At 41.1% G+C, this 15761-nt stretch overlaps 1 protein-coding gene across 1 annotated transcript in view; it reads right to left on the reverse strand.

The window, feature by feature from the left end:
• Nucleotides 1-4939: 4939 nt before the first annotated feature.
• The window catches only part of LOC106578362 (pro-neuregulin-3, membrane-bound isoform), a 95347-nt gene continuing 84525 nt past the window's right edge, over nucleotides 4940-15761 (reverse strand). Inside the window, exon 6 of the mRNA XM_014157078.3 lies at nucleotides 4940-7176. Within this exon, the coding sequence (XP_014012553.2) occupies nucleotides 6483-7176 (694 nt within the window). The 3' untranslated portion in view covers nucleotides 4940-6482. The remainder of the gene's footprint in view (nucleotides 7177-15761) is intronic.

Genomic DNA, 15761 nt, shown 5'->3' on the forward strand with positions numbered 1-15761 from the left:
ACAATACTAACCTAAATGACAGAGTGAAAAGAAGGAAACCTGTACAGAATACAAATATTCCAAAACATGCATCTTGTTTGCAATAAGGCAGTAAAGTAAAACTGGCAAAAAAGTGGCCAAGAAATTAAATGTTTGTCCTGAATACAATATGTTATGTTTGGGGCAAACCAAACACAACACATCACTGATTACCACTCTTCATATTTTCAAGCATGGTGGTGGCTGCATCATGTTATGGGTATGCTTGTCATTCGCAAGGACTAAGGAGTTATTTGTTGTTGATAAAAAGTAATGGAATAGGGCTAAACACAGGCAAAATCCAAGAGGGAAACCTGGTTCAGTCTGCTTCCCAGCAGACACTGGGCGACAAATTCACCTTTCAGCAGGACAATAACCCAAAATACAAGGCTAAATATACACTGGAGTTGCTTACCAAGATGACATTGAATGTTCCTGAGTTGCCTAGTTACAGTTTTGACTTATCCTGTCTGGGATAGGGGGCAGTATTTTCACGGCCGGATGAAAAACGTACCCAATTTAAACAGGTTACTACTCTGGCCCAGAAACTAGAATATGCATATTAGTATATTTGGATAGAAAACACTCGGACATTTCTAAAACTGTTTGAATGGTGTCTGTGAGTATAACAGAACTCATATGGCAGGCAAAAACCTGAGAAAAGGTCAACCAGGAAGTGGAGGATCTGAGAATTGTAGTTCTTCTTTCTAGTCCCTTTCGAAACTACAGTATCTGTGGGGTTACATTGCACTTCCTAAGGCTTCCATTGGCTGTCAAAAGCCTTCAGAAAGTTGTTTCAGCCTTCTCCTGTTACTGGGCAGATAATAGGAGCTCAGTTACTGAGTGGTCTGCCTGGCAACAAAGGGATTGGATATGCGCGGTCACGCGAGCGTGCCGTTCCTTCTTTTTCTCCTTGAATGAATATGCTATTGTCCGGTTGGAATATTATCGTAATTTTACGTTAAAAATACCATAAAGATTGATTTTAAACAGCGTTTGACATGCTTCTAAGTACGGTAACGGAACATTTTGACTTTTCGTCTCTGGTACCGCACTCGCGCGTTATGCCTTTGGATAGTGCTCTGAACGCACGAACAAACGGAGGTATTTGGACATAAATATGTATTATTTCGAACAAAAACAACATTTCTTGTGGAAGTAGCAGTCCTGGGAGTGCATTCTGACGAAGATCAGCAAAGGTAAGAGAATATTTATAATACTAATTCTGAGTTTAGGGTGCCCCGAACTTGGCGGATGTCTGTATAGCTCGCTGTGATGGCTGAGCTATGTACTCAGAATATTGAAAAATGTGCTTTCTCCGTAAAGCTATTTTAAAATCTGACAAAGCGGTTGCATCCAGGAGTAGTCTATCTATAATTCTTTAAATAATTGTTATATATTTTGTCAACGTTTATGATGAGTATTTTTGTAAATTGATGTGCACATTCACCGGGCGTTTTGGTGGGAATACATTTTCTGAACATCACGCGCCAATGTAAAATGCTGTTTTTGCATATAAGTATGAACTTTATTGAACAAAACATACATGTATTGTGTAACATAATGTCCTAGGAGTGTCATCTGATGAAGATCGTCAAAGGTTAGTGCTTCATCTAGCTATGTTTTGGGTTTTATTGACATGTCCTTGCTTGGAAAATGGCTGTGTGATTATTTTTGTCTATGTACTCTCCTAACATAATCTAATGTTTTTCTTTCGCTGTAAAGCCTTTTTGAAATCGGACAATGTGGTTACATCAAGGAGAAGTGTATCTTTAAAATTGTGTAAAATAGTTGTATGTTTGAGAAAGTTCAATTATGACATTTTGTTGTTTTTGAACTTGCCGCACTGATATTTCACTGGCTGTGTCCCACAGGTGGGACACTAGCGTCCCACGTAGCCCATAGAAGTTAAATCAGCTTGAAAATCTTTAGCGAAACTTGACATTATACAAATGGCCATCTAGCAATGATCAACTTGACTGTCACCACCCTGATCTGTTTCACTTGTCTTTGTGCTTGTCTCCCCCCTCCAGGTGTCGCCCATCTGCCCCATTATCCACAGTGTATTTATACCGGTGTTTTGTTCGTCAAGCCTACCAGCAGTTTTCCTCTAGCTCCTGTCTGTTTCTAATTCCTGTTTTCTAGTTTTCCCGGTTTTGACCATTCTGCTTGCCCTGACCCTGAGCTTGTCTGCCATTCTGTACCTTGTCACACCACACTGTACCTTTTGGACTCTGATCTGGATTACCGACCTCTACCTGCCCTTGACCTGTCGTTTTGCCTGCCCCCTGTTCTAGTAATGAACTTTTGTTACTTTGACACTGTGTGCATCTAGGTCTTCCCTGAAATGTGATATTGACAGAGCTGGAAGAATGAAAAAAAGAATAATGTACAAATATTGTGCCATCCAGGTTTGCATCCCTGCCAGAGACTTACCCTTGAACACTCACAGCTGTAATCGCTGCCAAAGGTGATTCTAACATGTATTGACTAAGGGGGTTTAATACATGTAATGAAGATATATTAGTGTTTTATTTTTCATAAATATTTTACAAATGTTACTGAACACCTTGATTCGGTTTTATGTTGCAAAATATGAAATTGTGTTTTTTACATGGGATAAATGTAGAGACCCAGAGCTACAAAATGGTATATAATACACTGCAGTTGAGGAACAATGAGAAAGTAAGTCATGTTTTTCTTCACATTACCGCCTCTGGTAAACATACACTATATCAAATAAAATATACATTTATTTGTCACATGCAAAGGATACAAAAGGTGTAATTGGTAAAGTGAAATGGATATTTGCATAGTAGCAATATCAAAAATAGAAAGTGCCCAGATATAGGAAGTGGATGGGTCACTATTGTCTAGACATGCTCATGAAATACAACAGATAGCTGTAATCACCCCCAAACACACCTGGCTAATTTGGTGGGTCATGTAATCATCTGACGAAGTGGAGTCTTTTGTTTAGATATGTAGCTAGCTAGCTAGCTAGCTAAACAATGAATCATAATCCCAACCCATGCAACACAAACTGATTTTCATAGCTAGCCACCATGCATGCAATGCTGTAGTAAGAATCTGCAAGTAACTAAAGCTAACCAACTAGGTTCAATGTTAGCTAGCTAACTAATATTAGGCTATAACTAGCAATACAAATGGATTTCTGCAATACTAATAATATTACTACCCAGATCATACACGTAACGTTAGCTAGCAAGCCACCAAGCTATTTATAATGTATCTTACCCCTATACACGAATGAACACCTTATGTCAGACTGGAACCCTTTAACTGACTAAGATGTCCTGTGTCGTTTCTGTTTTGTATGTGGCTACATCTTGTTTGGTATTATATCTTTCAAAAAAGTTGTGGTAGCAAAGATTATCTACACGTACTGAGTAGCTCATGTTATAGACAGAAACATGCTACAAGGCAGACTAATCCAAATTCATCTTTTCAGCCAATCATGGTTCCTGTCTTTTTCTGTGTCTAAACCAACTAATTTATCAATTGTATTTACAAAGATCATACACATTTGCTATTAAGGCACAGGAAAGTTCACATGTTCCAGAAGGCATATTTTTTCACTCCTGTGAAATAGTATATTTTTTTCCCACTTTGACAAAGTATTTTTTGTAGATCATTGACAAAACATGGCAATTAAATCCATTTTAATCCCACTTTGTAACACAACAAACTGGAAAAAGTCAAGGGGTGTGAATACTTTCAGAAGGCACTGTATTCTAATATTGCATTCAGAACATTATTATTTACATATTCCAACATCAGGATATGCATAGGCTCTTGAGGAACTCATACACTTGTGTAAGCCTAATTAAAACTACAATAGTGTCAATGTTCAACCGTAACATGTGATGACAAGACAACAGAGCAGATGAACCAGAATTACATTTACTCTCACGGGTGGCCAAAAATAAATATCTGAAAGCCTGCCCCTACTATGCTACACCTCCAATCTTCTGATTTGACCTGCTGGGTCATATATCAATAACCCAGCATTAATAACTCAGCAATTAAAAAAATAAAAAAATAAAAACAATTAAGTACCCAACGCCTGCAACCCAGCAGTTGGGTCAAACAAAAAAACATACTTTTTTATAGAGTGTAGGTTCACAAGTAGGCTACACTAGCTCTGCAACCCTCCCAACCGTTTCCCCACTTATTAGTAACCTATACATTTTGCACAGTCATTTTGCTGCTTATAGAACTGATTAAAAAAACATTTGACGAGAAAAAAAGGTGTTACTAATTTGGAGGAAAACACTAAATCTGTGTTGCTCATATTTGTGGTGAACAGGACCAGAGACATAACCAGGTGCCGGCGCTTTAATATTTTCTGTGATTAAATCCTCCTGAGAAATATTCTCACCTGAAAATCGGCTAGTTAAAAACTTTTCTTCTGATATCACTGCAGTTTTTCTAAATAGCTAATGCAAAATAATGAGCCTGCGCTTTAACGAGGCTGTTTTGGGGAAGAGATAAGTAAATTATTCAATCCGTCTGACGCTCCTTATCAAATGGAGTACCTCGCTTTTCCGGGGAGGAATGCAGCTGTCATCGTTGTGCTTGATAGGGCTGCTGTTGCCATGGAGACAGGAACAGTGACTCTGACCATTTGTCTTTTCTATTTCATGAACTCTGGTAGGAGATGTCTGGGCTGCTCTGGGTGTAACTTGATAATCTTTCGGTGGAAGAAGATGTAGAACTGAGAAACCTCATTCAGCATAGTGAATAATGCCATAGTCAGCACCTGTTGACATAATGTGTCATATAGGATAAACTTATTTTGCTATACAATTTACTAGGCTATACCCTCACTGACTTGAATGACACAGACATCAAATGTGAAGCTGAAAGATGTTTTAGAAATTCAATCAATCACACACCCTTTAACACTGTAGTCATTGTCTTTATTTAGTCACGTTGTCATGTCAAATATACAGTATATATACGTCTATAGGACATATATATATATGACATATACGATTAGATTTCTTTACAATAGAGAAACAACATAGCGATGACACACTATTTTGGTTTCTAAGTAGAAGCGTTGTTTAAATAGTGCCATATAGATAATGTATATATTATTTTATACACTTTTAAATCAAGCTCCCACTCCAGTCTTTATGTCCGTCTGCATTGTTTCACATTATTCACATAGACTGTGTGTGTATTCTTAATAATTCAAGGTCTTAAATGTATCAATAAATTCCTCTCTGCAGTCCAGGCTGCTGTGGCTCTATTACAGAAACCATGGGCCATCTGTGATTGGTCCAATTTGTTAGGCAGGTGGTCCCACTCCCCTCGTGTTGTCGATGCAGGTTTGCAGAATCTTTTCCTGCAGGTGTCATGTTACTGATGATTTGTCACCAGATATTGTTCGTTATGTTTTTAACATTGTGGCCAGATGGAGGACTAGAGCTCAAACTAGTGGCCACGTCAGGGACAACAGTTGTTGACAACTGTAGCATTGTAGCTACGCCTAACCCCTTTTCCTAACCTTAACCTCATTCACCTAACATGCTACGTTAATTCACCAAACCTGCTGTGTTAATTATAACCTACCACGTTAATTCACCTAACCTGCAACCAGAGATGGGAAGTATTTCTGTTACATGTATTTGAAATGTGTATTTTGTGTAATTTGTATTACACTGGGCTGAACTGCACTCCAATGTATGTTTTAACAAGATACTGTTGTAATTAGTATTTTCAAATGACAAAATACTTTTTTCTATACCGTTTTTTTATAGCGGTTCACAATTTTGTGGCCACCTTTCACCCTGCATTGGTATCAGAATTCTGATGGCAATATGGTGTGTTAAGAGCATCTGATAAATTAACGAAATGTAAATGTATATGTACAAATGAACAATTGAAAAGCATGCTGAGTATTACTCTAATGAGCTTCGCCCTGAAACAAGGCCAATAGTAATACCTAGTGTGCTTTGCAGTTTATTTTGGTATGTTTATTTTCACATATACATTTATATTTTGGTCATTTAGCAGACACTCTTATCCTGAGTGACTTACAGTCAGTGCATTCAACTAAGGTAGATAAACAACAACATATCACAGTCATCGCAAGTAAAATGTTTCAGTAACCGTTACTGAAAATGTTGTTGCTGTTCGGGCCGGCAACTTGCAAATGTATTTCTGTATTTTAAAATACAAAATACATTTATTTTAATTAAATACATTTCAAAATATAAGTATTTTGTAGTTTATTTTCATATTGTATTTTGTCATCTTTGCACATTAATTATCCTAACCTGCTATGTAATCAAACCATCTGTGGCGACAAATCATCAATATCACCACACCTGTCGGCAAGATATAGTCCAATCAGCTGGCAGAAGTTTTGGCATAATCAATTCCAGCACCTCTGCTCACCACTGCTGTCAGGAAGCAGTTTGCCCCTCCATCCATCAGGGGTGGGGGGGGTATTGTTCACCGAGCCCCTGGGCCTCCCTTTGGCCTCCTACCTGAGGACCCCTGCTCCCGGGACAGCTGTATAGCAGTCTGGGTGTATATCGCATGCTCTTTCCCTCGGAATCCAGCACGGTCACAGCAATAATAGTGTTCGTGCTGTTCAACCTGGCAACACCTGATCTGGATGCTGCTGTCCCGGAGGGACAAAAGCCACAGTGTTGGAATGAGCCCCCTGGCCCTACTGGAGTTTCAGAGGAGCCATGGTGCATGTGGCTAGGGCTTGTCCCTAACCCCAGTGCAGTCTTAGCGCCGCAGGGACGCACATGACTGGGTCTGGCCTCAGATTCTAGTACAGTCTCAGAGGAAGAGGTGGTTGAGTGACGGGGGGTGTGGCTGCTGCCACTGGCAGGTCCTTGGGCCTTGTGACCTGGCCCAGCGAGACCCCCTCCCTGCGAGACCCCCTGCCTGGTCTTATCCATGTGACCCCCCTCACGGTCATGTCCCTGGAGAGAGGGGATGATGGGGACCGATCGTGTGCGGAGAGAGGGAGGAGCAGGTTTTAGTCCTCTGTCCAGACGGGTGTAGGGCACCTCCCTCCAATCTTTCTTCCACGCGGAACGAGACAGGGTTTGCATATTCTGGAACCCGCTGCGCTGGCAGTCGTCACCACCATCCCTCCCAGTGTCAAACCTGAAGAGATGCAGAGAATAGAAAAGAGAAAAAAGAGAGTGGAGATGACCTTTTGCTCCCAGACCATTATTGCATGATTTCTCATTTTCACACGACAAAGCGGAGAGGGAAAGAGAGAAAATAGGAATAGAAATCCTTCCCATACAATTCAAGCCCAAAAAATAATCTGTCTACACAAGTGAAAAATGTTTATTCTCTGAGGTACTGGGAATGCATACACTTTGTGTAATTATTTATAATCCACCCTTACAGAAATTAATATGTTGCTGCAAACTTCCCTCAAGTTTGTGGCAAATTTGCTGCAAACTAAATAGTGTGCCTGCGGCAAACTTTTGGAAACAATAATATTGATTGTCACACACACTGGTGAACACATGAGTTCCAAGACCAGTAACAGTTGATGGCCAATCAAGGGGATTAGAAACATCTGTTGGAAACTAAGCTATCTACCTACCAAAGTTGTCCAGTGAGGGTCTAACTTATTAATTAACTTTAACATTTTATTATCTAAATGATGCCTACTTAGCAATGTCATGTTTTATGGGATAGAGTGAAACACTGATAGTTTCATTCAGTCAGTGCCACTGACTGACTGGGTAGCGCTTAGCTATCATATTTTTGCACAATTCATGTGATAGCTGGCTAGCTAACTAACGATTTGCCTAAACAATTATATTTTTAGGTGAATATGCTCCTGTCTTAATACCAATATGCATGACAGTATGCTAGTGTCATGGTTCAGTAACATGTTAGCTAGCACAACAGCTAAGGTAGCTAGCAAAAATATGAGTTGATTTGACATCAGAGTAAAACTTCACTTTTAAAGATGGATACCCTTCCCCTACCCTTGCTGTTGGAAGAGGCTGTATTGGGCGGAGGATGCGTCAATACCCTGGAAATATATTTGTGGTGCAATCGTTCATAACACTTTGAGTGATAAAGGGGTGGCAGGTGGTCTAGTGGTTAGAGTGTTGGGCCAGTAACCGGAAGTTGCTAGATCGAATCCCCGAGCTGACAAGGTAAAAATCTGTCGTTCTGCCCCTGAACAAGGCAGTTAACCCACTGTTCCTAGGCTGTCATTGTAAATAAGAATTTGTTCTTAACTGACTTGCCTAGTTAAATAAATAATACATTTGTGCATCGTCTTTAGCCTCCTGTTGTGTTCCTGTCAAATTGGACCGATTTACAAGTTTTCTCTATGAAAAATGTAGTTCATTTAATCTGATTGTCATAGGGTTCTATGACTTTGTCCACACAGGGCATCTGAACGCACAAAATACATTTGGATGATTTTCATAACATTTTGGGTGTTTTATTTAACTTTTGTACACCTGTGGTGTTCTCGGTCAAAAATGATCGGTCATTATACTGTAAATGAATGGGTGAGACTACAATTAGTGTATAAAATTGAGTTCAGGCACATGCCCATTCATCAGATGGACACACTTCCTCTCCCAGACCCCCACATGCATGTGTGTTAGAGCACACACACCTCACTCCCCTTCTTGGCTTCCATGGCAACCCCCACGGGAACCTTTCCCCAATAGAATCTTTCCCCCACGGGAACCACACCTGTTGGCATTCTCACAAACAATAGCAGCATTGTTTCAATAATATCGAACTTTTCTCGCAGCTCTGGTATTGTCACGCCCTGACCATAGAGAGCACTTGTTTCTCTATGGTGTAGTAGGTCAGGGCGTGACGAGGGGGTGTTCTAGTTTAACATTTCTATGTTGGTGTATTGGTTTGGTTCCCAATTAGAGGCAGCTGGTAATCATTGCCTCTAATTGGGGATCATACACTGCTCAAAAAAATAAAGGGAACACTAAACTAACACATCCTAGATCTGAATGAATGAAATAATACATAGTTGAATGTGCTGACAACAAAATCACACAAAAATAATCAATGGAAATCCAATTTATCAACTCACGGAGGTCTGGATTTGGAGTCACACTCAAAATTAAAGTGGAAAACCACACTACAGGCTGATCCAACTTTGATGTAATGTCCTTATAACAAGTCAAAATGAGGCTCAGTAGTGTGTGTGGCCTCCACGTGCCTGTATGACCTCCCTACAACGCCTGGGCATGCTCCTGATGAGGTGGCGGATGGTCTCCTGAGGGATCTCCTCCCAGACCTGGACTAAAGCATCCGCCAACTCCTGGACAGTCTGTGGTGCAACGTGGCGTTGGTGGATGGAAAGAGACATGATGTCCCAGATGTGCTCAATTGGATTCAGGTCTGGGGAACGGGCGGGCCAGTCCATAGCATCAATGCCTTCCTCTTGCAGGAACTGCTGACACACTCCAGCCACATGAGGTCTAGCATTGTCTTGCATTAGGAGGAACCCAGGGCCAACCGCACCAGGATATGGTCTCACAAGGGGTCTGAGGATCTCATCTCGGTACCTAATGGCAGTCAGGCTACCTCTGGTGAGCACATGGAGGGCTGGGCGCCCCCCAAAGAAATGCCACCCCACACCATGACTGACCCACCGCCAAACCGGTCATGCTGGAGGATGTTGCAGGCAGCAGAATGTTCTCCACGGCGTCTCCAGACTCTGTCACGTCTGTCACATGTGCTCAGTGTGAACCTGCCTTCATCTGTGAAGTGCACAGGGCGCCAGTGGCGAATTTGCCAATCTTGGTGTTCTCTGGCAAATGCCAAACGTCCTGCACGGTGTTGGGCTGTAAGCACAACCCCCACCTGTGGACGTTGGGCCCTCATACCACCCTCATGGAGTCTGTTTCTGACCGTTTGAGCAGACACATGCACATTTGTGGCCTGCTGGAGGTCATTTTGCAGGGCTCTGGCAGTGCTCCTCCTGCTCCTCCTTGCACAAAGGCGGAGGTAGCGGTCCTGCTGCTGGGTTGTTGCCCTCCTACGGCCTCCTCCACGTCTCCTGATGTACTGGCCTGTCTCCTGGTAGCGCCTCCATGCTCTGGACACTACGCTGACAGACATAGCAAACCTTCTTGCTACAGCTCGCATTGATGTGCCATCCTGGATGAGCTGCACTACCTGAGCCACTTGTGTGGGTTGTAGACTCCGTCTCATGCTACCACTAGAGTGAAAGCACCGTCTGCATTCAAAAGTGACCAAAACATCAGCCAGGAAGCATAGGAACTGAGAAGTGGTCTGTGGTCACCACCTGCAGAACCACTCCTTTATTGGGGGTGTCTTGCTAATTGCCTATAATTTCCACCTGTTGTCTATTCCATTTGCACAACAGCATGTGAAATTTATTGTCAATCAGTGTTGCTTCCTAAGTGGACAGTTTGATTTCACAGAAGTGTGATTGACTTGGAGTTACATTGTGTTGTTTAAGTGTTCCCTTTATTTTTTTGAGCAGTGTATTTAAGTAGCTATTTTTCACACCTGTGTTTGTGGGATATTGTTTTCTGTTTGTGCATGTGCACCACGTAGTCATGTTTCGTTGTTCGTTTATTGATATATTTTGTTTTGCGAAGTTTCACTTTGGGATAAAGATGTGGAACTCTACACATGCTGCGCCTTGGTCCCGTTCTTACGACAACCGTGACAGGTATATAAAGCTTTTTTGAGGCCCTGCTCACAGTTCATTCTGTGGCAGCACAATGACCAAACTATATACTGTATATGAGGCTCTTGAACATATCTTTGATCATGACACTGGTGAAGAGGAGAGAAGCCAGGAAACTGACAGTGAAGATGCATTGGAGGAGACTGTCAGAAGTTGAACACAACACAGAATATGATCCAGACCAAGAGACAACCGATGTGGAACAATCCAGTGATGAGGAAGAGGGCCCTGCTGAGGTTGTTGGTACATTCCGGTCAAAGAATGGGAATTTCTCCTGGTCTTCATCCCCACCGAGAGGATGACCCCAGGGCCAACGACATAAAGTAGTCTCTGATAAATAGCACAATATGTTTCATCTGAGTATTTGTTAAAGTCAGAATAATCCATACATTATGCTTTTTTTTTTACTCAAAAACGAGTTGTATGAGCTCAGGTCAATGAGGCCTACAGGCCATAAACAGCAAATAGAAGTTCAAAACTTGTAATGTTCACAAGAACTTAAGTTGATAAAAAGATCTAACACAACATTAGGTGATAATATATGTATTTATAATCAGCTATAATGGGGCGGTCATTTTGGACTGGGAACACAGAATTAATTAACATGAAACGAACACAACAGGAGGGTTGAAGAATGATAAGGTAAGTAAATGCATGTATAATTTTCATACAGTACCAGTCAAAAGTTTGGACACACCTACTCATTCCAGGGTTGTTCTTTATTTTTTACTATTACCTACATTGTAGAATAATAGTGAAAACATCAAAAATATGAAATAACACATATGGAATCATGTAGTAACCAAAAAAGTGTTAAACAAATCAAAATATATTTGAAATTCTTCAAAGTAGCCACCCTTTGCCTTGATGACAGCTTTGCACATTCTTGGCATTCTCTCAACCAGCTTCATGAGGTAGTTATCTGGAATGCATTTCAATTAACCGGTGTGCCTTGTTAATTTGTGGAATTTCTTTCCTTAATGTGTTTGAGCCAATCAGTTGTGTTGTGACAAGGTAGGGGTGGTATACAGAAGATAGCCCTATTTGGTAAAAGGCCAAATCCATATTATGGCAAGAACAGCTCATATAAGCAAAGAGAAACGACAGTCTATCATTATTTTTCAGACATGAAGGTCAGTGAATAAGGAACATTTCAAGAACTTTGAACATTTTTCAAGTGCAGTCACAAAAACCATCAAGCGCCATGACGAAACTGGATCTCATGAGGACCACCACAGGAGAGGAAGACCCAGAGTTAACCTGTTAGGGCTAGGGGGCAGTATTGACACGGCTGGATAAAAAACATACCCGATTTAATCTGGTTACCACTCCTACCCAGTAACTAGAATATGCATATACTTATTACATATGGATAGAAAACACCCTAAATTTTCTAAAACTGTTTGAATGGTGTCTGTGAGTATAACAGAACTCAAATGGCAGGTCAAAACCTGAGAGATTCCTTTACAGGAAGTGGCCTGTCTGACCATTTCTTGAACTTCTTTTCCATCTCTATCATTTACTAAGGATCTCTGCTCTAACGTGACACTTCCCACGTCGTCCATAGGCGCTCAGAGCCCGGGAAAAAACAGAATGTCGTCATTCCAGCCCCAGGCTGAAACACATTATCGCCTTTCTCAAGTGGCCGATCAAGGGACACTGGGCTTAGGCGCGTGACCCGACCGCCCCCGCCTTTGGGATTTTTTCCTCTGTTTGCCGAAAAGGAGATTCCCTGTCGGAATATTATCGCTTTTCTACGAGAAAAATGTCGTAAAAATTGATTTTAAACAGCGTTTGACATGCTTCGAAGTACGGTAATGGAATATTTAGAATTTTATTGTCACGAATTGCGCCATGCGCGCGACACTTCTTTACTATTTCGGATAGTGTCTTGAACGCACGAACAAAACGCCGCTATTCGGATATAACGATGGATTATTTTGGACCAAACCAACATTTGTTATTGAAGTAGCAGTCCTGGGTGTGCATTCTGACGAAGACAACAAAAGGTAATCAAACTTTTATAATAGTAAATATGATTATGGTGAGTGCTAAACTTGCCGGGTGTCTAAATAGCGAGCCCGTGATGCCTGGGCTATGTACTTAGAATATTGCAAAATGTGCTTTCACCAAAAAGCTATTTTAAAATCGGACATATCGAGTGCATAGAGGAGGTCTGTATCTATAATTCTTAAAATAATTGTTATGCTTTTTGTGAACGTTTATCGTGAGTAATTTAGTAAAATGTTAGCGAATTCCCCGGAAGTTTGCGGGGGGTATGCTAGTTCTGAACGTCACATGCTAATGTAAAAAGCTGGTTTTTGATATAAATATGAACTTGATTGAACAAAACATGCATGTATTGTATAACATAATGTCCTAGGGTTGTCATCTGATGAAGATCATCAAAGGTGAGTGCTGCATTTAGCTGTCTTCTGGGTTTTGGTGACATTATATGCTGGCTTGAAAAATGGGTGTCTGATTATTTCTGGCTTGGTACTCTGCTGACATAATCTAATGTTTTGCTTTCGTTGTAAAGCCTTTTTGAAATCGGACAGTGTGGTTAGATTAACGAGAGTCTTGTCTTTAAATAGCTGTAAAATAGTCATATGTTTGAGAAATTGAAGTAATAGGATTTTTAAGGTTTTGAAAATCGCGCCACCGGCTGGCAGTGGCTGTTACGTAGGTGGGACGAATTCGTCCCGCCTAGCCCAGAGAGGTTAACTGCTGCAGAGTTCATATGAGTTACCAGCCTCAGAAATTTTAGCCCAAATGCTTCACAGAGTTCAAGTAACAGACACATCTCAACATCAACTGTTCAGAGGAGACTGCGCGAATCAGGCCTTCATGGTCGAATTGCTGCAAAGAAACCACTACTAACGGATACCAATAAGAAGAGACTTGCTTGGGCAAAGAAACACGAGAAATGGACATTAGACAGTTGGAAATCTGTCCTATGGTCTGATGAGTCCAAATTTTAGATTTTGGGTTCCAACCGCCATGTCTTTGTGAGACGCAGAGTAGGTGAACGGATGATCTCAGCATGTGTGGTTCAAACCGTGAAGCATGGAAGAGGAGGTGCAGCATGGCAACATGTGCAGAATTGTAGGAAATTAGCTGTAAAACTGCAAATGTTTCTCTCCGCACCATGGCAAAATAAGTAGAATTGCATGAAATTATTTGGGCCCCCAACACAATGTTGTTTAGGAATCCAATAGGCTAGGGCCAGCTCTGACTGAAGGTGTGGTATGGATGTAGGTATGCATGTGGGTATGCAGACCCGCGAGCCACTGCGGCCCCTCATGATGAGTTCCGATTTGTGGCCCCCACCCCCATAAGTCAAAGTTGCCCATCCCTGGTGTAAAAATAGCTAAGCAGCTGGCTGTAGCCCATGTACCCAAAAGCATAAATTCAGAGTCCAGCTTAGTTATCTAGATAGTGTTACGAATTAGCTAGCATTAAACCACCGTACCATGCAGACCTTACTTTCTACGAAGTTACAGAAAACTAAACCAACAAAAAAAAACTAAATTGGATTAATTCTAAACGTAGGACCAACGAGGTAAAATTTTGCTAGCTAGCATTCATTTGTTTATGCAGAGACGTCTTTGTTGCAGCATCTTATGAGTGATAAACATTTTCCGGTCTTTCTGTGTTACAAAATGTGTTGCGGTCATGACGCAAGTGGCACTAGTGCTGTAAAATACTCCCATGTATCTCGTTTGACCACCTGTTTTCAACTACATTTTAGTCAGCTATCGTCATTGCGAATTAGCACTTCACATAGGCTAGCTCAGCTGTTATTAGAAAACGTCTGAGTAACTCAAATCCTGTAGCTAGCTGGCAAGTCCACCTCAGCAACAATGTTATTGGTGTGCAGAATGTTAGTCTTTTCATTTTAAGATAACCTTCAATTAAGTATGGTTACTACTTGTTGCAGATCCGACATGAGAGAAATTGTCATGTTTTTTTGTTTTGGTTAAGGCTCAGAGTTTGCTTATTGATATTTTGAAAACTGACACTTTTTCCATAGACAGTATGGATAACTGGGAATTGTCAATGGCTTGGAACCTCATTTCAGCCAATCAGATTGCAGATTTCACCGAACTAGTCTTATTTATTTAACCTTTATTTAACTAGGCAAGTTAGTTAATAACAAATTCTTATTTACAATGACGGCCTACCAAAAGGCCAAATGCCTCCTGCGGGGACAGGGACCTTGGATTAAAAATAAATATAGGACAGAACACACATCACAACAAGAGAGGCAACACAACACTACATAAAGAGAGACCTAAGACAACAACATAGCAAGGCAGCAACACAACATAACAACAACATGGTAGCAACACAACATGGTACAAACATTATTGGGCACAGACAACAGCACAAAGGGCAATAAGGTAGAGACAACAATGCATCACACAAAGCAACCACAACTGTCAGTAAGAGTCCCCACGATTGAGTCTTTGAATGAAGAGATGGAGATAAAGCTGTCCAGTTTGAGTGTTTGTTGCAGCTCGTTCCAGTCCCTAGATGCAGCGAACTGAAAAGAGGAGCGACCCAGGAATGTGTGTGCTTTGGGGACCTTTATAAGAATGTGACTGTCAGAACAGTGTTGTATGTGGAGGATGAGGGCTGCAGTAGATATCTCAGATAGGGGGGAGGGAAGCCTAAGAGGGTTTTATAAATAAGCATCAACCAGTGGGTCTTGCGACAGGTATACAGAGATGACCAGTTTACAGAAGAGTGTAGAGTGCAGTGATGTGTCCTATAAGGAGCATTGGTGGCAAATCTGATGGCCGAATGGTAAAGGAAGTAAGGTAATATGGTACAGTATTGAGATCTAATTTTAAAATGTGTCTTCTTAATTCTCAAATGCTGTTAGTGAAACCTAAAAAGACCCACTCAACAAAGCCCCGAGGAGTGAGCCATTGTTATTGTCTGACTTCAGAGACCATAAATGTCCATAAATGAGTACAAATAATTGAACTACTTTCCCAATTCTTCTGTATTAGAG

This window comes from Salmo salar, chromosome 19 (genome assembly GCF_965601325.2).
Source record: "Salmo salar chromosome 19, fSalSal1, whole genome shotgun sequence".
Classification (NCBI taxonomy): domain Eukaryota; kingdom Metazoa; phylum Chordata; class Actinopteri; order Salmoniformes; family Salmonidae; genus Salmo; species Salmo salar.